Raw genomic sequence first — 25930 nt, 5'->3', positions numbered from 1 at the left:
TGAGTGGAGAAGAGAGGAGAAAAGCATGGGGCTCAAAAGGGGGACTCAAATATTGTGGTGGTGGAGCTTCCATGAGAGACTAATGATGCCCTATTAGAACTATTTTGCTCTCTAAAACTTATGTTTTAAGATCCGAAAAAATGCTAATGTGGCAGCTTCTATTATCTCTAGTATCGGATCTTCTATAGCATATCTCCTGTAAATTTTTATCTAGCATTATAAATTTAGAGTTACAAGGTAACGTTGCTCATTTCTATCATTACATCTTTTCAAATTTCAAATCTTTAAATCTGAATGCACCACAAGTCTTGTGATTAAATTGATACTTATAATTCCACTTCATAGAGGACCTAAATTGCATCTATAATTTATTCTATACATACCGTTTCATTTCCTAAGAAGTACTCCCTTTCTTTTTTTTAAAAAAAAATCTAGAATAAGTAATTCCGCTTTTAGATTTCATTTTCCAAAAGAATTTCTTTTAAAAAAGAAAAATCACCTTATTTATTTGCTGCAATTCTCTAGCTTCGTCTTTACCATGACTCATGGTCTTTCACAATCTCATGCATGGTATATGCAAAGGTCTAAGGTCTAGCATACCATACTACTAGAACTAGCATCAAAAAAAGCTAAAAGAACAATCAACAGTACATTCTATTTATTTTATATTTTTATATCAATGATGATGGTATGATATTTGAGGCACGGATTAGAATGCCTCTCAAGATGATGAACTTTTTTTTTTTTCCAGAGATATCAAGGGAAACTAATTTCTACCTGCCATGTTAAACGAGGGTCAAAAAGCAAAGCCGGGGCCGATTTTTTTCTTGAAAGGCAAGAGACGTTGTCATCAAAATTCGATTGTGGATGATTGAATGTCTTCAAAACGACGCCATCCTCTTTGACCCCTCGCTCGTCTGGTCCTCCGAGCTAAACCTCCGTTCAGATTGCGAAAGGTTTCTTTTTTTATGTTCCGCACGAATCTACCGTTGGATCGTGCAATAGAGCTTCGAGATTTGTGCAAGTTGAGGCGTTGAAATGCTTTGAGATTTGTGTGTAGCACCATTGGTCTATGTTGCGAATAACGATCAATCATTGTCATCAAACGCTTTGAGATACGTCGGCCGCACCTAACCAATCACAGCCGGTCGTTTCTGTGCGCCCGACTCATCAAGGTGCATCGATACAGAAACGTGCGGCTGTGATACAGTGTAGGGAATAATTTCTCGTGGTGGTGCTTGGGGCATCGGGTCCCATCGTATCTCCATAAAGACTCCAATTTTAAAATTATTAATAAATTCAGCAGATCCTCGTGGTGGCGGGTCCCGCAGTCAGATCCGAACGCAAGTCCCCAGGTCGCGTGGGAAGACCACTGGAGAGAGAGAGAGAGAGAGAGTTGGAGGGAGCGGGCTCGTGGGAACAAAAGGGAAAAGAGAAAGCGGGCATCGATGGATCACCGCCTCCCCCTGCTCCTCCTCCTCCTCCGACTCCCTTCCTTCCATGGCCTTTCGCCTTCTCTCGTACCGAATCCACGCTTAGCGACGGGAGCTCGATGGCCGTCTGCGCCCTCACCGGCGGTTGCGTCACCGATTACATCGCCGTCGCCATCTCCGGCCTCTCTCTCTTCTTGTAGAGCTCTTTGCTCCTCCTCCTAATCTCACTAATCTTGCTTTCTTTCCGCAATAAATTTGGCGCTGCACTTGGGATTTTGATCTATCGTTTGCTTATTTTGGTGGGAAAGCCTGTGAATTTTTTTGGCGGTTTTCTCTGTGTGATGTGGAAAAAATGAGTAGTTGTGGTAAGGGGCGATTATGATTCTGGATTTGTTAGTTTTGATTTGGTTTTGGACTGTTACAAGCTGTACGCTGATTGAATTGCTGAACGCTCTCCAAAGTTTAGATTTTTATTAGGTAAGTAAGTTGTTGATGGGTGAGTGCTCCTTTCGGTTGCTTTTCCCCATAAAATTATAGTAGTGCTGTAGTAGCGGTCTTCTACTCGATTAAGGGCTTAGATGACAGAATTGCTTCCGTGTACGGGCTTCGAGATTTTCCTGAAGCAATAGACCACCAAATCATGAAATTTGATTAGTTGAAGTGAACTCGGTGGTTTTTCTTTTCCGTCCTCCCCTCAAATTCTTATGCTCGGTTAATGTGTTCTTTGTATTTTGTTAGATTTGACTACTTGGGTTAAACGTGCATATCCAGATAGTGAGATTGAATGATTTCCCTACTGGAACTTCATTACAACAATGAGCACGCTGAGCATTATCATCTTGACCATTCTACCTTGTTGATTATATCTGGAGGTGGCCGCACGAAAACAACAGAGGACAAGGTCCTATCAGACAATAGCAGATAAAAATGCTCAGGGAAATATGCTTGCATGATGTGCTTCTTCTTAGTGAATCATCTTTGTCATTTGCCCTGGTTCAGGTTAGTTTCAGAATTAAAACTCACAATTATAACTTCTGCTACATAAGACAATAGTAAAATCAATTGTAGAAGTTCAAATTATGGGATGAAGGAGTGCCAGGCCTTTTCATGGCTTTAAAGGGCTTAGCCATGCAAGTTGTTGCTTTTGGAACTGACATAAAAGGATTGCTGCTACAAGAAGCCTGGAAGCATAGGTTCCAAATTGAGTTGAATTTGGTGAAATCCAAGAATGCCTTGGATGGTGTTATAGAGGTAAATGACACTATCTTCTTCTGGATATATAAATGCTTGGATGCTTTGGTAACATTGGTGAGTATCTGCGAGGCGTTTAGGGTGCAAATGCATCGACAAGGATCCTGGCACATGCAGCCTGCAAGGAAGGCTTTAATAGAGCAAACTTTTTAATAGCATCAAAGGCCCCCTTTTTCTTCATTAATGCTAATTTCAATGGTTTGAAAAGGATGCCTTTTTTATTTTAGATTTTTTTTAAATTATGGCTAACTGTCAGAAGTTCGAACACGATGTATTTTTTTTTAAACTATCATGTATAGCACTGACTGAAAGATGTTTTAAATTTGCTAGCTTTGATTAATGACATTATTTGCAACTTAAGAGCTTTATTGTTTTGACATTCTTATCCTTCTGAGAACTTGATTCACCAACAAGCATATTATTCTTTAAGAATGCTGGTTAAGCACTATAGCTCATCATATCATGTAGAGCAGTTTTGTAATCATGTCTAGATATAAGGAACTAACTCCAAGACACTAAACAAAACATGCTGATTTAATTACTCTGCAAGCTCTTTACCGATTGTTTATATAGTGACATTTTGATTTTTTGCTTGCTTATTAAGTATAGTTTTGCATATTTTCTTTCTTGTTATATCATAAAAGTTATTTCTTGTCCAGGCTTCTTGCTCGTGCAGTATTCCCCTTTCTAGTTCAGAAGGCTCCTAGCACGAAAGCCAGTGGTTTGTCACTTGTGATAATTCAAATTATTGGAAGCATCAACCTGATATTATCATTAGTGGTATGTCAATTTAGCTAGAGTGCAAACTAGTTTCATCATTTTATTCACTTTTAAAATTTATATTGAGTGGATGCAGATGTCAGTTAATTTTCTGAAGTGGAATCAAAGACAGCCTTGGCAGTCATGCTACATCTGGGCAGGTTCTTACTTGGCTTACTTGGTTTTGCTCTCTGGTGATCATCAGTAGCGTATCATATTTTTTGTTTCTAGTGCTGTACAAGTACTGAGATTTTCTTAGTTTGAACTTAATTTTCAGTTTGGGCTGAAGGTCCACTTGGGTTTGGTTTGTTGATGAGCTGTCGGATTGTACAGGCCTTCCAGCTATATCATGTGTTTGTTAAGTAAGTTGTATTTTTTTTAGGTGAATAATTGGGAGAATCTTTGGTTCTTTAGCTTTGGCATTTGTGCATTTCCTTTGATGTCATTATGTGTTTCCTTTTGATAGAGGTTTTGTTTCAATGTTATTAAATATACTAATGACTTTTGTTCTGTCTTGGTGTATACAGGCGTCGATTACCTCCAGTAAAACCATTTGTTTTACTTATACTGATTCTCCTACCATGGATTGGTGGGGCTGCATGTAAGTAATATCACTTTGTATTTTCTCTCTTCAATATTGAATGTTTTTAATTGAATGAAATTTGTTGCTATAAAGGTGTCTATCAAATTATACTTTATTCAATTTTTTCTTGTTTGTGCAATTCTCTCTCTTTTAAAAATGCTAAAACATGCAGTGACCTTCATTCTTACATTATGATTAAAACTTTAAGGGGATAATTCAAATCTGAAATTTCAGCTGATTTTTTTGGTGAAAGTAGAACGCACATTTTATGGTTAAACTTGTTTGTTGAGGCACTGGATATCGAGGACTGGCATTTTAGGAGGAAATATGAAAGTTTAGTAGGTTTTAATTATGGATAAAATCATGTCTAGTTTATAAAACTGACCGTGAATACTATTTGTTTTGTACCAAAAAAAAAATACTATTTGTTTAAGAATCTCATTGCATTGGTGAGATCTTTACTAGAATTGTAATAAGCAAAGCAGAAGATTTAGCAATGTAAGAAAAATAGACCCGTCTAGGGTCGTTGAAGCAAGAAAATGGCATATATGTGCTAGGATTGATAGAGAATGAGGAGGATTGGAGAAGCCAAGTATCGAATACAAAGTGCGTAAAAGAATGGTTATGTTTCAGATTTGATAATGACCTGTTTAGTTGTGCAAGTGTATGGGGAGTGGCTTTCACGTGCTTTTTGAAAGTGACACTTTCAGAAAGTGCTCTTTTTGAAAGTGAGCATTTTTGCTGTTTGTTTTGTTGGGAAAATAATGGCTGCCGGGAGTAACTTTCATGGCTTTAGATGTTGGTTGTATGGCATAGAAAGTCACTTCCAAGCACTTGGGTGTTTGGTTGGTTTGGAAGAGATATAGTCACATCTAAAGTCGGTGAGATTACCTTCCCTTTTATTGAATTAGTATATATTATCTCCATTTTTAATATGAATATAATATATATTATGGAGCATTTATTAATAGTTGAAGATATTGTTCTCATATTGTCATCTATTTGCCACATCCTGGGATGAGTAACATCAAAAACAAAGAACAATAAATGGTATCTAGCATGAATATCATCCAAAACATAGAAGAACCAACAATATCATTTGCCATATTGTGGCAGGGATAACATCTACAACTACAAAACCAAATGCATCATCTGCCATATCTCGGCTGGATTAAAATCCAGGAAATAATGTAACAGACACAACCCCTAATACAACATGAAATCACAGAGAAGGATCTAAAAAAGAGTTCTTCATCCATTTGGCATGCAAAGCCAATGGCTTGCTCATCCATGACCTTGCAGACATCTCATCCCATGTTAGATGATCACATTGCCATCACCTTCAAATTATCATCACAACCCTTACTCGAATCTTTCCTTGTATCCTTTCAGCAAAGTGGGATCTTGGAGTGGGGTCTCTTGCAGGGGCTCTCTGACACCCCCCACAAGCTCAGATAAATCATCCCTAGTATCCTGAGATCTCTTGGGCTTTTGTTTGCTGCTAGAAGATGTTGATGCTTGTGAGGTGGTGTTTTGTTCAACCCTCTGAGAGGGGTTTCTCTGAGCTCTACATCCAACACCTCCACAGCCTAATCAACTTCTGGATGTTGTGCAAACTGACTCGTGATGAGCATGAGGAACTCCATGTTAGCCTGGTCGTTGCCAGATATTATTCGAAGGAAGTCAGAGTTTTTGATTGGTTTGTTAATGTAGTCCTTCTTCTTTGGGTGTTCCTACATTCAAACAAAATTATATAGTCCTCTTTAAGTACAGAAGTCGTAGGCGGTGAAAGTATATGTTGAGGTATTACCTATATGTATGTTTGTGCTGTCTCTAGTTCCATGGTGATGATTTTGTTCTCATCATTCCAACCTGCCTCGCTTTGTTGCTTAGCGGTCTTGATGCCTCTGTAGCAACCTTGCATCCGTTGAACATGATTCTCCACATGATCTAAGTCTGTGCCAAACTGCTCATTTAGCGCAGTTGCAGCATCGATATGGGTTGCTTTGTTGAAGTTCTGATCTGGCTTTCCCTTTTGAGTAGCTTCTTCAACCAGCAATTCGATGAGGTAGGCAGCACACTCACCAGTCCATCTTTTGTTAGGGGTCCCTTTCTTCGCATACTTGACAGCAACCTTTGTTGACTTTGCTGTTCCTGGTATTCTAGGACCCTCCTTGGGAATCCTCAGCATCCATTAGCTGGTTATTCCATGACATCATGCATGCAGTTCATGTATCGAAGAAACATCCCACGGAATATTATTTAAGAGTACGAGAAACCAACATTTAAGTTCAAGGATAAATGCTTACATAGTCCCACAAACCCGAAGTCATAGTCATGAAATATTCCATAGAAACTTTCAATATTGCAAGTATTATGAGGATTAATACATCATTCACTGAAATCAGAATCAGACAACTCAAATTTATCCCAATAGTCATTTTTAGAAGTTTTCCCATGTAATTATAGTACATCTTTTTGGAGATGCAAGGGCAGATTGCTCTCCATTGCCAACTTGTTTTGGTGCTGTCATTGGGTCATAGGCTAAATTAGTAAGCTTTTGAGTCTCCTCCTCCTCATCTACCAACACCTCTTCATTGGGTAAATTGAATTAGTAATCCCTACGGGTGATGGTTTGGAGGAAATTATGCAGAATACAACATGCAAGCATGATCTGCACTTTTGTACGGTAAGGGAAGAATGGATGATGACAAAATCCTGAAATGATTCTTTAATGTTCCCAGGCCTGTTCAACCTTAATATGAAGCGATGAGTGGCAAAGATTGAATAATTCATTCAATGGATGGAACAATATGGAGCAATAAAGCTCAACATTGTTGTGTACCTAACGTCCACTAGGAGAAACCTCCTTGCGATCAATTAAGATAGTTGCATTAGGGTACTCAAAAATGTGTAGTAGTATTGTACTCTTAAGGGTATTTTGTTGCCTATATGAACATGAAGACTTGTCAGGTTCGGGATGGATGGTGCATGCTTTAGGACATGAAAGTCATTTGCAGAGCCCTCCCAACTAGCAGAGACATGAGTGAACCTCAGGCCGGCATTCATAACTACAATGACATTCTATGTGGGCCTAGGAATGCCGAACTAACTTGAACTAGGCAGTTCAGCCCATACCGAACTGTACCGAAGTTGGCCCAGGATGGTTCAGCCTCTCGGGTTGATTTGGGTCTGGTCTTATTAACCCTCTCTCGACCTCGTGTGCATTTTCGAAAACATCTTGATTTCTTCGCTCGTCTGCTTATTTGCTCATCTTGCTCTCCTCGTTTGCCCCGTCGCTTCCAGGAGGTAAGCCCTCCCATCTCCTCACCTCCCTCCCTCCCGCCCTCTCTCTCTAGCTCCCTCCCTCTTGAAGGGTTCATCGTTCAGGTTAGCGTTTCCCTCTCTCTTCCCCTCCTCTTTCTCTACATCTCTCTCCCTCTATCCTTCTCTACCCCTGCATCCATGGCGGCCCTCCTCCCTATATTCCGGCACCCCCTCTCTCTGCCTCCCTCCCTCCCTCTCTCTTCCTCTCACTCTCTCCCTCCCCCTCCCTCCCTTCCTCCCTCTCTCTCTTCCTTCCTCTCCTCCCTCTCCCCTCTCTCTGGCTTGTGCTGTGTCGATACACCCCGGAACGGTATAGGTCTCGATATTATGGGCTCTTTCCTACCACAAAGCCATGCAACGATGTTTGCAGTCGTGTCGCCTCAATATGTATCCAATCTAATAATTTGGTAACATTCTAAGAATATGGCTTGGAAAAGTGGTATCACAACCAAATTCATGACAAAAGAATAAACACAAATAAGGACAGATTGGTACTATACCTTGAAGTATGGGTACCAATGGGGTTTCACGTCGATATGTATCCAATCCAGTAATTTGGTAAAATTCTAAGAATATGGCTTGGAAAAGTGGTATCACAACCAAATTCATGACAAAAGAATAAACACAAATAAGGATAAATTGGTACTATACCTTGAAGTATGGGTACCAATAATGGGGGTTGGCTTTGATTTTTTAGATGAATCTAGGTTCCGGCTTAGATGATACACATGTTTCGAATACAATAAAATGCATTTGAAATAATGGCCGACTATTACGCTGGACCTCACAAATTCGAGACCTATGATCCTATTCTTTTGTATTGTGACTAACAGTATGGAAGAACATGGCCAACTGTTTCTCAACATGCACATGGGCCACATCCTTTAGGAGTATACAGTCTCGGAAGATGTTAGCCAAGTGAAGGAATGCATTGGGTTCCATGCACAAGTAATCAATGCAACTTCTGGAGTGATTTGATAAGTTGATAGTATGCTGCACATATGTGCACTTCTATATAGATCCCTGATCTTCTATGGCTCTCTTGGTATATACCTACCTCTTTTATGGGTCAAATAGAGGTACATATACACATATGAGAATGATGATGGTCACAACCACCTAGACATGTCTTAGACAAATGGTGGGATCCATCCTCAAGCGTGCATTTTCACAAGCCCATAATAAATCTCAAGTCATAAAAATAATAAGCATTTTCCATTCATGACATGAACATATACAGAAAGTATCCTTCGTTATAGAGTGCAATAGCATCTAGAAGATCAACTAAGAAATTAAATAGGGATCAACTAAAAAATTATCAGATCAGTTCACAACAGAAATCAAGATCTTGTTTTTGGCAACGTAGAGAGCGAGCAACTTGAGCATTAGAAACAAATCATGAATCATAATTGCATGCAATTCATACATATATAACCATAGGATTGTAAATGTACCAATGATTCACTTTAACCACTTACCCAATATATTGAGAACCCTAAACATGTACACAGTAACATTCTTTATATAGATAAATGGCAGCTAAAAAGATCAAGTCAAAAAGTAGGACAAGGACCTTTACAATCCATGTAGAACCATTGGAATGTAGAAGTTCAAAATTTCACCAGAACCACTAAACTAGCATTGATCATGTAAATCAATAGCAAGTAAATATCATAAATAAAATACTATCAATAACAATGAACCCTAGCATGGATTCTAGTGGCAAAATCTAGATTTATGGACAACGTCTGCTGAAGGATGTCGAATCGGCCGGTTTAGGGTGTATTGAACCGAACCAGATGGTTTAGGGTGTACTGAACCAAACCATTCGGTTACCAGCATGGTTCGTTCCATCAATTCAAAATGGAAGCCCTACTGCATGTTCGAGCTCCTATGGAGGGAGAGGGAGAAGGAGAGAGAGGAAAAGAGAGAGGGAGGGAGATGGAGAGTGAGGAAGGGATGGAGAGGGAGAGCAGAGGGAGAGAGAGGCTAAGAGAGAGGACTCGAAAGCCGTCATCGAAACAGGGATCCCCTATTTCATTTTAAAATGGAGGATCCCTAATTTGTTTGCTGATTTCAATTGCAAACCATTGCTAATTTCAATTCAAAATCGACAAAAAAATAGGAATCTCTTATTTCGAATCGAAATAGGGGATCCTTATTTTGTTGAGGGCTTTCGAGCCCTTTCTCTCCCCATCTCTCTCTCCCCCTCCGATTCTGCCTATATCAGTATGCCTTGGAACGGTATAGTACGAACCCGTACCATGCTAAATTGGTTGCCGGCTAGTACCCCCTCCAGTATTGGTTCGGCGAATCTTGTTCAAGGATGTTCGAGTATAAGGACAATAACCCTCTTAATATCCATTAGGGTTGAACCCTAGCATGGGTTTTAGGAAGAACCCTACATTCGGTGATGGCTGGCCTAAATATGATACAATAAATTTTTATAAAAATCCAATAGCAGATCATGCATGATTCTATATTCATAACTTGGATTTAGTGAGTACATGACATAAGAAAGATGTTATAATAGGAAAAAAAACACAAAATCCAAAACCACAACATAGAGTGACAAACCCTGTGTTTAACAAGTACATGGCATAAGAAATAGATACTAATAGAGAACCCACAAGCTTTGATAGTTGCATAGAAGAGGCATTCAGAAAGAAACCTAGGTTTCAATGGTGAAACCCTAGATAGGATTGTTGGGAAAATGCTTCGAATATGACAAATCAAGCATAAATCCATTGATTCCACACCAAATGTGGTGATCCAACACAATGAAAACCAAAAGAAGGTATCTATATAAAACCTAGATTAGGAATCATGGCCAATGGAGCTCTCACCCCTTGTAAATACAGGGCGACAAGGGCCATTTGGGCTCATTGTCACAGTCAATACCTGGAGGGAGGAGCTCGCCAGGTAATATGAGCCTGATCAGGACGGAATTGCCGTCACGGAGTAGAAAGGTGACAGGAAACCAATGGGATTATTGATGGGGAGTTATGGGGAGTTGTGAGGATCGGGAGAGAGGAATGAGGAGGGTCAAGGGCTAGAGGAGGTCAAGAGTTATTCAAACTCATTCGAGGTTAAGAGAGGAGGAGGAGGAGGAGGAGGAGGATGAGGAGGGGGGTGGGTGCTGGATGGCGTGTGAAGGAAAAGTGGGGCATCTATACGACCCACTTTCAGTGCCCCAGCCCACCTTGGGCCCGAAGTCAAGAAAGTGCCCTGTGAAGTATAATGGGTGGGAGTGAGCTGGCAGTGGCTTCCGGTCTGGGAGTTACTTCTGGGCTTTTACTTTCATAGCCAAACGGGTAGAGTGATTCCGCACCAACCAAACAGGCCCTAACATGGAGTCGTTTTTTGTAGATTAAATCTCCATTAGAGCAGTACATAATGAGAATAGGTTCAAATGTCAAAGGAAATTGATTTGTTAGGCCGTAGACCCCTGAATCCTGTTTTAGGGCTGGTTGGATCTAATCAGTGATAAGATCTGGTGGCCTGTTTACGGGCCCTATAGAGTAGGCTGGTTGCTGCAAAGTGGAGGCCTGCTGTAAAACAGAAACTATGGAACAGGGAAAAGGGAATCACAGCAGAGAGAACCTTATAAGAATGGTCAATAAGAGAGGAAAATATGAAGAAGAAAAGGACAAAATGAAATGTAGAAGATGAGAGAATTACAATTTCAAAGCATAGAAAATTATTAGTCAAGAGAGAGAATAGAATAATGGAATCACTCCAAGATCTAGGTCTCACACCCAGGGTTTAAAGGTGTCACACCATTGTTGCAGAATCCCACCAAAAGGGAAAAACAAGATGTTCTTTGAAGTTTGAATCTCATTTTTTGTTAAACAACCATCCAATTCAATTGCATAAAACCCTAAGGCCTCTATTTATGAGAAAAAATAATTGGTTACAATTTTTCTAAATTCCCCAAACCAACCTCTATAGGGCATGGTTGCTATTAATTGTAGCGTGAACAATGTAGTGAAAATACTACTACAAAAATTGTGCCTCTAAAGCTATCATTTAATATCTGATAACTTTTAATCCAAAATAAGTCACTGGAAACTAATTAATGCAAAGAGAAATTGTTACTCGAACAGTCTCCAATGCATCATTGCATGATCTTGGATCTCCATCATTTAGGGAAAGAGTAGGGTGATTATCTACAATGTTTTTGCTCAGGGTGACTGTTGGGATTTGTTACAATCAACCTTTCAGATGCTTTACCTTCCGTTCTCCTTGTTCTATTATAGTACTATGAAGATCTGACACTATTAATCTTGCAGTTATTCATATAAATAAACCACTGAATCATCAGTGCCATATGCGGACTCAATGGGTGATACCAGTTGTATGTATTCATGCATTTTACATTGCTGCATTGATTGGTGTTACAAGAGCTGTTCGGCATATTGAATTCAGGTTTCATGAATTCAAAGATCTATTACAGGGTATAATTGTGTCATCCATTGCAGTAGGTATGTCCCTGATTTGTTTCTTTTCCTGCTTGATTAAATTTCATTCAGCCATTTTTTAATATTTTTTTGGTGAAGCGACATTTTTGGACACAAAAATTATTCTGAGCTCTTTGCACTAAAGTTTGCATTGTTTTTTGTTTTCAGTTTAATCATCTTCTAACTTGTTTGACTTGAATGATTTACTTTAGGTACTCTACTTGTTTCGTCTACTGTTCCTTCTAAATTTCTCACTGTTTTTGAGGGTATGCTCAGTAATAAAAATAATTTCCAAGTCAATTGTCATGATATGGCAATTCAAAGAATGAAATTCATATTATCTTTGGCCTAGGTAAAGAAACCAAAGTGGCAAAAGAATTTGGTAAGTTGTTTTTTTTTAAATGTACCTTTGGTGGGACTTTATTCTTGCACCTATGAAATCAAAGTATCAAACTAACCTATTTATAGTACTGTAAGCAAGGAAATAATATATTATGAGATAATCCTGTCATAAGAAGTTTATAGAGGAAATATTCATTGGATTCTTTGTCCTAAACCTTTTGAAAGAACTGCATGTTTATTTTTTGGCCCGAGCTCAGGGATTTTGTCATGAACGACAATATAGTTGTATCATCTGCTTTTGTTTTATTGCAAAGTGATTGGGGATCTAGTAGTCGATAATGTGAAAGTTTGTTGTTAATATGCTGCACCAAGAATATTAATAAACTGCTGTAGTATGAGCTGAGTCAACTAATAATTTCAGCATTGTGATGATGTTGAAAAGAGACTGCAGCATATGACACCAATGATTCATGTTTATGGAAAATTATTTTGCTGGTGTCAATAACGGCAATTTATGATATCTATATCTGAACTTCTTTGGAATTTTTCTCAAGTTGTCAGAGTGCTGGATGAAGACTGCTATTGGTCTATTATGTAAGATATGAGGTGCAAGTTACTTACATCCTATGTATTTATGTTACTATTTAGAAGAAAAGCTTAGAAATATTGTCAGCAACATATGAGCATTGGAATGACCATTGGCAGTTCAATGAAAAATTTTGTCCTAAATCCTAATTGATAACTTGGTCAGGCTGATAGAAGGGCAATAATGCAACATGTTCAATAATTTAATCATAGTTCGATGGTTAGCACTTGTAACAGAAGTCAATATTTAAATTTACATACTTCGCTGGAATTGAAATATTGTTTTCATCTTTAGGGCCACTGTGGGAGTCAAGGTTCACATTTTTCTGGCCAGGCCTGGCCGATGTGCCTCCCTAGATAGCTGAGAATTTTATTGTGCATTGTCTTGTGATCAGTTATCTTCCACTCATATTTCATAGTTGCCATAAACCCTGTAGTCATGCTTCATATGTTGTATAAAATTCATTGCAAAAACTGTTCATCATCAAAGAGACTCCATCGATAGTAGGCTAGTAGCTTTTGGACTTTGTACCTTGGATGTTTTCTGGTTAAATCAAGGAACTCAGACACTGTCTAGAATCTAGATGGAGTTCTAAAAGAATATTTCTCTAAGAAATTTAAGAACCTAATATATTTCAATTAGTCCTGGTAGATTCCTCATAGATATAAAATTTATGTTTGTTTTTGTATTCACTGGTGAACCAGTGTTATAACAGGTGCCTGCCTAGCACAGCGATTTCTAAATCGTTGCTTGGACTAAGTGTCCCATTAGAGATCCAACGAGGGCTAATCTAAGATCAAATATTATTAGCAAAAGTTGAGCTTTACATATGTATTGTATTTATATGGTCTATGCATTTATGTTTTTGAATGTATTTGTCTATTTTATGAGATCTATAAACATATACTACCCATTTATAAAATCTATAAATGTACAAGAACATCTGATAAAGTAAAATAAGGTTTAGCTTTTCTCCTACCCCTTTTGCCACCTCTCTTCTTATTTCCTCTTTTCTGCCCTGCTTGTTGCTTCCATATTATGTGTCTCTCTTCTTATTTCTGCCTCCTTCTGTGTTTTAACTAGTTAAAATAAAATTTCCATTTCTCCTTTTTTGTTGTCTTATCAATTCTTTTCCTTAACACTTCATCCATTAAACTTTTGTGCATCATTTGTCCCATTTCTCTTTATTTTTCTTTTTCCTTATTCCTCTTTTTCGTCCTACTTTTCCTCTTCTACTTCCTTCTTGTCCAGAATCAAGATTATGTTGATTTAGTGTAAACTCAAAAGATTGTGTAAAGTTCAAATCTAGTGTCATTCTTATGATATTTTATAGTTCATAAACTAAGAAGCATAGATACTGCTCAAAGTAGATTAATTTTTAATTGAACATTGTTTGATGTAAATTGATGTATTAATATTATTTATTTTTCACTTTTCATGATCATGATATATAATTGCAAAATAGGAAGCATGCCCCACATTTTTTTCCAGTATCATAAATTTTTATTTTATTTCCTAATCCTCTCAGCAAATGATACATATTTCTCCAGGCATTCTAGTTTCCTCAATAATGTTCTGACAAAAGCTGATCTTATATCATAGACACATAATAGATCATTGTCAGGTCATTCAAGTTTTTGATTTATTAAGGCAAAATTTTGTGAACTTGTTTGCTTAAGCAAAGTAAAAGGCAGCTCGAGTCACTAGGCAGTACACCTAAGCGCCACTGGGCTTTAGAGATTCTCTCTGCCTAGTGACTGCTTAATTGCCTTGACAACCTTGTTGGTAAGAACTCTAGTTTGCTTAGTGTCTATATTAAAACATATATTTCTTTAAAAGTGAGTTGTTTTGCTATTACTAGGATTAAACTTTTGAGCACCCTGTCTTGCTTTGCCTCACTTAGACATCAGTACTACAATTTGTATCCTGATATTTATGGTGCATTTCTCATTTAAGTTTCCAAAAAAAATTGAGCCATCTTATGTACTGTACTTCCTTAATGTATGTTTTTTTAAAAAAAATTGTGACAGGATTTTGGATTGGTGCTTATATTTTGAATGAAGTCCATGAAGATATTCTATGGGTTCAAGTTGTTTCTAGATTCTTGCTGTTAGTCACGGTATGTTATTTCTTCGTAATAATTTCACTCTAGACCTTGTCTTAATATTTCATGGCTGTAATGTGGACATGGCTTCATTTTCTGGTGTATAGGAGTTATCTAGTTGTCTTCATTTTGGGACATGCAGTACATGTACAAAGACATGAAGCCTAAATTCTATAGGATTATGGAGCTAGCATCCGATAGCATTAAAGAAATTGGATATTGTATTCCTGCTCTTTTTTCTAACAGTTTATAATGGTCAATTTTTCTCCAATGTTGAATTTGAACAAGCTGTGTTTTGATCAAATTAATCCAGCAGGGCTGGTGATGTAAATTGTTGCACTTTTCTTTGCCTGATACTTTGACATCTTAGGTTGTCTATACCAAGGATTGTAATATCATGTGCTTGTGGCATGCTGGTCTGGTAGTGGCATGAAATGCTGTGCCATGCCAGTCCTTTGCGTGAACTAGCATGACAGGATGCTGAATACTAGCATGCTTCTGGTACATTGCCATGGTAGGAACATGCCACTAAGGCACAGCTGCAGTATGTATAATTCTGTACCGTGCTATGACATGCCGTTACTTGAATCTACTATCCATAGATGAAGCAACTAGGGTGGCCTAGTGCATGAGGCTCCTGCTAATGCAAGGTCTAGGGAGGGTCAAATATATGCACTCTTACCCCCACATGTGAAGAGGTCATTTCTATGTTTTGAAACTGTAACACCCAGATTATAGTGGAGCAACCTTACTGTTCCACCAAGGCTCACTCTCTTACAAATGAAGCAATTGATTATTCAATTAAAACATCAGTGTTTGGTTGGACCGTAAACTTGTGTTACATTTGCATATAGGAATTGTATTAATAGAAGAATTTATGCTGGAAAGATTAAGTTAATCATGCCTATATCTTTGAATGTTTCTTTGTTATCTATTGCCTTTTGATGGAATGAGGTTAGTGCACATGTAATGTCCTAGTTGTATATCCTATCTTATGGTGACATCACTGAAAAAATGGAGGGAAGATATGAAATCTCTAAAGATCTTGTTGTCTATTTGCATATTCCATAGGTTTTCCAAATTCACATGGCTATGCAGGAGCATCGATTGATTTTTTTATACTTAGTTGTTCACTACAAGGTTTGCCATACCGGTCGGTACTATACCGTACCAGACGTACCATACCGGTATCGAACTGCAATGCACTCTCGTACCATACCGACACTCGGTACATCTTGCAGTCTTGTACCGCACCGTGTACCTACACTATAATAGATACGGGGCCCGGTACCGAGACAACGAATCTTGGCTCACAATATAGACTACAATAGCATGCATATGGGTCGGGTTGGTTTGAGTTAGAGGCTAACCTAGAAGTAACCCAATTCTGTTCGGTTCTTAATTTTTGGAATTAGATCCGAACCAATCAATGGTGGAACCAACCCAACCCAAAGCAACCTAATAAAAATCAGGGGTTCTCAAATTACCCAGAAGTTTTTTAAAAGCAACTAAACTATTAGTTTTATTTAATAGAACAAATTAATAATAGAGTTTAATTATAAAAGGTAATATATAATATATTTAGAGGCATCTTATAACAATAAAATTCAACATATTTATAAATCTAGAATATAACATGTTACAAATTACAATCTCAGTAATTAATACGTTATTCAAAGAAAGAATATTTAAACCAAAATCATAGTGAAGAATGGATGTAAATCTTCCACTCAAAAAAGAAATATGAAGATCAACCATATTTTGTAATGTATAATTAATATACTATTATAAATTAACTTTACGTATATATATTGATTGGGTTTGGTCCAAGTCCCGGTTGCCCAATCTCTTAACCCAAACTCTAACCAACCAGGTTTGTAAAAATTGGAACCGGAAGCAATCAATCCCATTAGGAACCCGAACCAAACCAATCCAATAAGGCCAGTTCGGTCTGTTCTCAGGTTAACTCAAACGCATGTGCACCCCTAGACTAGGTTTTGTTTAGATGTGAAGCAGTAATATCAAAAAGCGCACATCTGCAAAGCATTAATATCAGGAGATGTACTAGTGGGGAAAACCCATGTTAAGCATCTTTGATTCTTCCATTCATCTTCCCATTGCTTGTAGGATAAATATATGAAAGTTATGTTGTTTTTTGAGGAAAGCAAGGAAGCCATGCCTAACTTTCCCATGCCCATTGGGCTCAGCCAGTAACAAAAGCACTACTGCAATTATACCCTGCAGCCTCTTTGCTGCAAATCCAAGACACCTGTTCCTAAACCTGACACTTACTTTGCTACGTTTTCTAACTGAGATCCCACCTGCTTCACCAGAATCATTGGGACAAGGCTCACAAATATGTGGGACTTGAAATATAGGAGAGAGTATTACATTGAAAAAACAAAAAATGCCTAGGAAGTGGGTTATAACTTATAAGCAATTAGTTATTCAAGCTTTATGGACAGTGAGGTACTGAGGTGTAAAGTAGCGAAGTAGCAATGAAGCTCAGATCCAAGACTAGTTAATGGTTCAAAATTCAAGTTCAACATGCAGGCCTGCATTGAAATCAAGACAATCCTGCATGACTTACCAATGAAGATAAAGGAAAGGAGCCTCCAGTGGTTGGTGGCATGATTTCCTGTAGCCCGAGTCCTTGTATTATTGCTTGTTGAAGCACTTTAAATTTGAGAACACAGCTTACTGCCTCATCACAACATGCCCTTTGGAAATTGGTGATAGTTTCCAAGGACAAAACCAGAAAACTGCCATTTGACATCATTGCTGCATTGTTTTCCTAATTACTCAAATCTTCCTCTTCTTTGGAAGATATGGCAGGGGAAGGCGCAATCTTGAGGTGGGAGGTAGATTGTTATGGTGCAAGGGGGGAGGGGAGGGAGGGAGAGAGGGGTGGAGAAGAGATGATACAGAAAAAACCAGAAAGAAAATAGAGAAAGCACTAAAGAATCAGCGGATGGGGTTTATAGCTGGTTAGAATGGGAATTCATTTCATTTTTCATTTGGACTTCTTTGAAAAACTGCGAAGCCTAGTTCATTTGATGTTTGTGGCATCCAGCTTGGTTATAGCTAATCATAGGGCATTGTAGGTTGGCTTTGGAGTCTTAGATGAGGTTCCCTAGCATTTCTCTTGTTTGTTTGAGTCTTGATATGACTGAGTAACATTTGAGGAATATATTTACCAAAAAAGACATGCGAGGAATTGACCTGTGCAACCACTAAGCTAGGCAAGGCTGAGCCTAGTTAACATTATATCCATTATGCCTGAACCTTGCACAGCTTGATCTTCGAACTGAAATCCCAAGCATGTGCCAGGCTCGGTGCAATGTAATAGGGCTTGGGCCTGACCAGCACAGCCTAGACATAGATTCATTCATTCTTGGCCGCACCCAAGCGGGCACCCATGAGTGGGGGTTGGGGACAACGAAACAGGTTTGACCATGGAAGATAAGGAAAAGAAAGGACAAGATGGTGGTGGCAGCTGGCTGGGTGGGAGGGGGAATAGAAAGGAGGAAGAGGAGGTGGTGATGTTGGTGGTTCTAGCCTTTGGCCCAGGGAGCGAGAGAGGAGGATGAGCGGATGCTTAGAGAGAGAAAAAGAGAGTTTACCCTAGTCGTTTGTGGGTTGTGATCTCCACCCAAAGCGGAAGTAATGCCTAGAGAGAAGGGAGATTAAGATGGAAAATGGAAAGATTTGGGGGAATAAATGAGATTGAGAGGGAGAAATTAAGGTTTCTGTTGCTACCTCTTTGAGAAGCCATGGTGAGAGAGAGAGAGAGAGAGAGAGAGAAGAGGAGAGGGTGAGAGGAAGTTAGGAGAAAGGAATTTAAAGAGCCCTTAGGGGTGGGGGGAGAGAGGGGCTGTGGGGATTTGGGGCAAGAGGTGTAGAGAGGCCATGTTGGGAAGACGTCGAAGAGAGAGAGAGAGAGGGAGGGGGTCGATGAAGGATGGGGAGTAGGTGTGGGGGGTGAAGAGGAGGGGGTAGCATGAGAGGGAGGAAGAGTTTTAGGGTCATCCCATCCTCTCTTATTTACTTTTTTAATTTTTTAATGGGACATATGAGTTATTACTTTGAGTATAAATTTTATATATCTAATTTTTTTTATAAAAAGTTTGGGTTTGGCTAAGCTAAAAATTGGTGAGCCTGAGCCTGCCCAATTTCAATTGGGCCTGAAAAATGAAAGCCCTATCCAGCCCATCAGGCCAAAATCCTTGTCTCAACCCTAGCAAAAATAGGGCCTTTCCAGGTCGGCTATGGTAGGCTTGGCCACTTTTGCACAAGTCTCACAAGGAATAGAGTTGGAATATTTAAAATACTTATAGAAATATCATAGAAAATGAGCTAAGCCTTATGCAGTTTTCACAAGGCAATGTTTGGGGAACACCATACACAAAGCTTTCCAACTTATCTCATTTCCCTTCTTGCTCATTGTCTAGTTTCACTGCTTGCCATAAACTAGAAGATTTGAAAGCTTAATTTCTTTAAGGTTTGATAGATTAATTCATCTTGAATACTTGTCATATATAATATCTGAAGAAATTATGATCAAATCCAAGCTGGAGATATCAGAAACCATTTATGTGACTTATTGTTGATCTTTTATTATTTTGCCGAGGTATATCTTTTACATTCAAAAACAAGCAAATCAGGGCAAACAATTCCTCACTATATGATAGTCACTAAAGCACGTCCCTTTTCTGGTTGGCATGTGCTTGTATTGGAGGCATATGTAGTTCAGGTTATTGAAACCTGGAATATAGATGTAGTTAGCATAGGATAGTATGATTTTGTTGAAAGATGCTGGAAAGTCGGAAATGTTGGTCTAAAAGGTGGATGGGTACACTCCATCTGTGCCATCATTGAATCAGGATACTCAGGCTAGTTATGACTTTGGTAAAAAGTGGAAACAGAGCAGGGATTAGCTCTACATAAAATAACATTAAGTTAAGGAAATATAGTAAATGAGCTTATTTATTGGGATCTTGAACGTAAGGGAAATGTAATTGGTTGGAGAATGGTAACAATCAATAAAAACAAAAATGATATACAAAATTTTACCAAATATCATCAATTTAAATGCATGAGCCACACTTGGAAGTTATGGGAGAGGGTGGTGGCACAAAATAGTAAGAAAATATTGACAACTCAGACCACCATCCTGGTGTCCTGATAGTTTTAGTTTTTTTTCCTTTTTTTTTCATTAGGCAAATGATGGAAAGTTCTGGAGAAAAAGAAATCATCTATTCTGTGGTCTTTATTGACTTGAACAAGGCAAATGATCCAATATTATGGGTTCTAGTTTGATTGGTATTAAGGAGGAAAGTTGTCTGTAAAGTTTAGCTCTTGTCAGGAATCTGTATGATGGAGAAATGACAAGTGCTAGAAGTAGAAGTAGTTTCAGGGAATGAAGGATTCCCATTATAGGGGCCAACATCAAGTGTTGAGACTAACCTCCTTTCCATTTACATATTTGGATTTAGAAATGGGAGAACCATATATATCAAAGCTTCGAAAAGATTAAGGTTGATTTTGTAGTATATACTAACAAGAAAAAGATCCTGCTTGCAGAGTCGTGCAGGGCAGAATCAAGTTTCTAGAGAGGATTTGACAGAAGGCCTATGCTTCTAGAATGATCATTAAGCATTTGACACTAACTTATGATGGGAACTGCTTGACCAAGAATCAGACAATCTCGCTGCTTGCAGCTTATCCCTTAAAAGAAGGCCAATGCTTTGTGAATGATTTTTCAAGGAGCATTGGAACAAGGATACCTCATGATAAGAGTGATACATTTTGACAAGAAAGAGTTGAGGGGTATGTGTGGCTTCCTTCTCTTTTTGGTTGTAATCAACTATCGAAGTTGAGGGATTTCATTTTACGAGGGTGCCTCCACATTATTAACATCAGAAGACCATGCATTCCCAAAGATAACGAGTTGACAGACTAGGAAGCTTAAGGGAAAAGACTCACTCTGGATGAAGAACCAGGATCCTCACGATGGAGTCACAAGCTCGCAAGTTTTACTTCTTACACAAGTCTTCCAGTAGATCTGCAAGGATGATTACCAAGTAGGTACTTGTAGGACCAGGACTTTCTTGGTCCTGAGTCTGGATCTACCAGCTGCATCACTAGGCATGTTAAACCTTCATATAAAGCAAGTTACTGATATCACCAGATGATCTGGTAACCATTTCCTGAAGCTGACCATGTTCTGACCATCCCAAGCAGAGTATGGCCTGGGCTTCCTATGTTTTATGTAGTCCGTAGCATGCTCTTCTTCAGTTTGTAGTTTTGATGCCAGCAAACTGCATCATACTAAAGAATTTGCTAGATTACCATGATACCAGGTTGGAGAGAAATGGTGTATCTTATCATAATTGAATTATATAAACCTTCGTCTTTCTGAATTATGCATAGTCTCATATTGCAATTGAAATTTGGTTCGATGCAACCCAAGTGGCAGTATAACTGCTGCTATCTCAGCTGGATCAACAATCAATCATGAACAATCTTCTATGCTTAGAATGTCTGTATTTGGTTGCCTGGTATTCCAGAACTGTACTTGCACATTGAGATCTGTGATTGCTTGTTGTGTATCCAGCTGGTGGTGCAACCTCTGCTACTCAGTTGCGCACACCCTCTTCAATTTTTATTTGAATGCAATCAGTGGCTATTACATACATAAGATGACATGTCTCATGTTTGTTGCTTTTGCCTTGTAGGCAAGTGTGCTTGTGCTGGTTTTCTTTTCAATGTCGGTTTCTCAACCTCTGCTGTCTCAAATAAGCTTAAGGAAAAGAGAATCCACGGAGTTTGTAACTATGGGCCAAGCTTTGGGGATACCAGGCTGTGGATTGCTCGTACAGACAGCATCTGTGGCAGGTGTAGATCTTCATCAACCTTTGGACAAACTGCTGCAGGACAAGAGGTTTCGTCAATCTTTCATGGACTTTGCAGACAGGTTACTTTTTCTGTTCGTGTTTTTTGTTCCACCTGCACCATCAGAGTGGATATGTATAATACCTTATTGTCATTCTTCATTTGATAAACAGTTGTCTTGCTGGTGAGAGTGTTCATTTCTTTGAAGAAGTACATGAGCTGGGCAAGATACCTCTCGATGATCCTGTAAGAAGAATTTACATGGCAAGGCACATCATTGAGAATTACATTGTTACTGGTATGTTATTGTTCTGGTGTCGTCATCACCAGTTATTTTAGCAACTATGGTATTACAAACCAACCATACTTTATATTATTTTTTATTTTGATGCTGGAAAGTTAGAATGAGTAAATGAATAATGAGTGAATGGGGTCTAACTGCCCCCGGATTGTCATCCTTGCTTCCATCCAGAGTTCTCATGAACACTCTGCTTCTCTCACGAGTTTTGTGAACTCTATTTCGATGCTGGATTTTTGCCATAAGCTAACAGCTAAGATTATCCAATTTCATATGTCAGGTGCAGAAATGGAGATAAATATATCTCACAGGACCCGTCAGGAAATCCTAGGCACCCTGGATCTTGCTCACCCTGATCTCTTCAACCATGCAGTAAATGAGATGATGCAGTTGATGAAAATGGTAAGTTTATTTATAAATAAATTGTTTGGTATTACTAGTTGTTACCACTTTCAGCAACTACAAGGTCACTAATCTTTTGTTTTCCAAAGAATTTGTTGAAAGATTACTGGTCATCTATGAATTTTGTGAAGTTCAAAGAAGAAAATCCAAGACAACCTGACAGTTCTGAGCCTGCGGGGTGGGATCTCTCTCCAAGACTAAGTTGTGTGCGGTGCACTGACAATCCATTTAATCACGAACAATTGCATAAATGCCCCTCGGGGCGCAAATGTGATGTGTAAATTGAGGACATGCTTGCTTTTTTTATTGAACCTAGTATCATCTTAGCTTGCCCTCAAAATTGCAGTTAGTTTTGTTTATATATAGTCTTCTGGTAAGAGATTGTGTTAATAGTTGAGAGGATGCTGATGCTGCCATTGTACAGACTCTATCAAAGACTTTGTGGTTGAAGTGGAGAGGATTGTGTCGAGTAATATGGTCAATTTTGGCATCAAGCAGCTTAAATAAACTTAGATGTCAGGATGGTGTGTAACCCTTGATCTCATTAAAGCTTTGTAAGAGAGTATCCTCCATGCCATGCAGGTAGCCTTTTTTTTATTTGTTTTGCTAGTGATATATATCGAACGAGTTAAAATATTAAGTTATATCTATAGCCAAGCAATGATGTAATGATCACCTGTAACTTATAACACCAATCACCATTCTTTTTCATGGATTGGTGCGAACAGGAGGGAACAAGGGAAATATGGTGTGCTTCTCCTGCATGTTCGCTGCACCACCGCAGCTTCCGAACTGCATCCATACACCAGTGGTGATTAAGTTCTGTATGTGTTTTTCACAAACATTGCATACTTTGGCCATCGGTGAGATTCTGCTCGACATGCCTTTGAGTTGTGCTTCCTCTAATGAGGAGAACCCTCAGAGTTCTATTCATGCCCTAAATACTAATTATCCCATTCTTGTGTCAGGGACTAAATATAAAATATTAACTGAACTAAATATATAATGGAAATCAAAATAAGGATCTGGCGTTAATTTTCCTCGAGGGTGGGGCTATTTTAGTAACATCTTGCTCCCTGCGACTTTGTAAGAAGATAAAGGAGGATAGCTCTTGCTAGAAAAATAATTTTCGGCTTTAATGGCTCTTGTGGGAAACAAAGTTTAATTTGTATTGAATTTTACAGTTCTAGATGTATTTGGTGTCGCAGGCTAGCTTTGTGTTGGTCATGGTATTCACGGAATAAAGGTGAGAAATCTGGCTGCAACTTTTGCTAAACAACACTCTATATGTTGATTTCCATGTAAAAGACAGCAGCAGGTGGGGTAGTACCGGCTTTTGTCATCAGAGACTTAGATTCTAGAGTGGTGGCTGTCAGATTTTTGATGTCTCGGTCCTTGAAATAGACCTGAGGGTGGCATAGCTGGCCTGAGCCACGCCCGGGAGGGTTGAGGACTTCCTCTGTTATACTTGAGGGAGATTCTGCCACCGTGATTTGATGGATTCAGGGTGGATCTAGCGACGGTGGAAGGGGCCACCTTCTGCTTCGAGACATATGGGCAATGGTGAGGGATGGTGTGGCCTTTCAGGCTTAGCATGTTTTTAGAGAGGTAAACAGGGCTACGAATTGGATGGCGTTGTATGTGGCCAGCCACTCAGGAGGTGTCTTGTGGGCTATGAAAGTGGAGCTGTCTAGATCGCTTCAGAATTTGTTGTTTTCTAATTTTATTGGATGTATCCATATTAGAAATGTATGAATTATCCGTTATAGCAAAAAAAAAAATGTAGAGGACATAGGTAATGTGATGCCATCTCGACATAACTAGTAATGTTGAATTTGAACTTAAAAAAAATGTCAAGATTTTTGTAGGCTATCAAGTCAACCACTTCCTCAGGCTCCTCCACCAAGTTAACATATTTACCTCTATATACTCTCAAAAACATATTTCTATACGAAAAATTTGGACACGTATTTAACTCAGTCCATGTCTAAGGTCAAACAAAGAGGTTCAACATCAGGCTCAGATCGAAGTCAGTTTTGAAAAGCTAATACAAATTAAGAAGATAAACCTAGAGATATGATCAAATAATACTGATCTAGGCACATTATAAAGGTTCAGCATGAAGATCAATTAATAATTCTATTCAATCATGAGGAGATTATTTCCTTAACTATTTTTCATATTCGTACCAAATCAAATCCTAGTACACTTGTCGGGAGATTCTATTTTACCATTATTTTTCTTTTTTGTAGAAATCTCTTTTATTTTCAGCAAGAAACAAATGTGGACGTGTTCATTGGTAGGTTTAAGGGTCCTACAATTATAAATAGAAATACCTAGAAATTGTAAAAACCACCTTGAGTTGAATTAAAATTCTAGTTCTGTTCTCTATTTTTCTGCGAGTTGATTTTATTATTCTTGTAGCTTGTTCCTCCTTTCTTGCTACTCCTTTGTTAGATAGATCCTTTTTCCCTTTGAAGAGAAATCACCACGTCCATTATTTTGGTATCAGAGCGGTTTTGGTTAGACCTGATGCTCTGATTGACATTGAAATCATAGTTCTCCGAAGTACCCACAATGCTCTATATGTTAGAGATTAATCCAAAAAATGTGGAGATAAACAACTAAAAATGAAGCATGATCATAGTTCGGTCAAGAACACTGCATTAGAGAATTAGATTGAAAGGATGATGTGCTGTTGAATGCATCTTCTAAGCATCCCCATCAACCCTTTCACTGCATTCTCTAAATCATGGCATAGCTCGACTTCCCCGATTTGATAATCGAGCTATGCAAAATAGTGATAGGCACTTTAGCATTAAACTTGAGTTTTTTAAGTTTCATGGGAGGTTAAATCCAAAGGACTTCCTTAACTGGATCACCACAACCAAAAGGTTCTTTGAAGCTATAAGCATCCTCAACCATATGAAAATGAAGATCATGACTTTTAAATTATGAGGCTATCCATTTATTTGGTGAGAGAATAATCAACATTAATAAGCGAATATTGAAAAGATGAAGAACACCGACTATATGGAGGAGTTTTTCAAGATGTCCATTTTAGCATGGCCATATGAGAATGAAGTCATGTAATTCATTACCTCATTGGCTTATGGGTTATAATCTATGATGAGATTGCAAATTACATGATGTGCTACTGAGTGATACCTATCAAAAGGCACTACATGCTAAAAGAAGCTGGAGAGGGCATAAGCCCTTCACTAGCTTTCAACAAACTTAGAATAGGTGGCAACAAGAATCTTGCTTTCTCCCTATGGGATGCATACCTAGAAATAATACTAAACATCATACTACCAACCGCAAAAGGAGGGACAAGGAGCATGCATGAACGAAGAGAAACGTTACAAGTATTCCTAAAAAATCTTTCCTGATAAATACTGCATGTTATGCGTATGGGGTCAGAGGGCACCATGCATTTGAATGCTCGGGATGAAGCCACACTATTTATTTTTTTTTGGTGCAACAGCGGC

The 25930-nt window shown here is 38.5% G+C and overlaps 1 protein-coding gene across 5 annotated transcripts; it reads left to right on the top strand.

Annotated features, from left to right (window-relative positions):
• Nucleotides 1–1333: 1333 nt before the first annotated feature.
• Nucleotides 1334–23016, top strand: RGS1 (REGULATOR OF G-PROTEIN SIGNALING 1). Of its 5 annotated transcripts, none has more exons than XM_088720005.1 (11): nt 1334–1629; nt 3344–3464; nt 3541–3604; nt 3721–3805; nt 3971–4044; nt 11646–11837; nt 14772–14860; nt 21583–21821; nt 21913–22037; nt 22318–22439; nt 22571–23016. In XM_088720005.1, exons 1-11 carry the CDS (start codon nt 1553–1555, stop codon nt 22718–22720), a joined length of 1338 nt encoding a protein of 445 aa, XP_088576131.1. In that variant the 5' UTR covers nt 1334–1552; the 3' UTR covers nt 22721–23016. The 5 variants fall into 5 exon arrangements, with proteins under 5 accessions (XP_088576131.1, XP_008796039.2, XP_088576132.1 ...); XM_008797817.5 differs by having other exon boundaries at nt 22529–23016; XM_088720006.1 differs by having other exon boundaries at nt 1382–1629; nt 3344–3405.
• The last annotated feature ends 2914 nt before the right edge of the window (nt 23017–25930 follow it).

This window comes from Phoenix dactylifera, chromosome 4 (genome assembly GCF_051530095.1).
Source record: "Phoenix dactylifera cultivar Ajwa chromosome 4, Ajwa_hap1_PhDact_Kaust_v1.1, whole genome shotgun sequence".
Classification (NCBI taxonomy): domain Eukaryota; kingdom Viridiplantae; phylum Streptophyta; class Magnoliopsida; order Arecales; family Arecaceae; genus Phoenix; species Phoenix dactylifera.
This window is presented reverse-complemented; position numbering and strand designations above follow the sequence as displayed.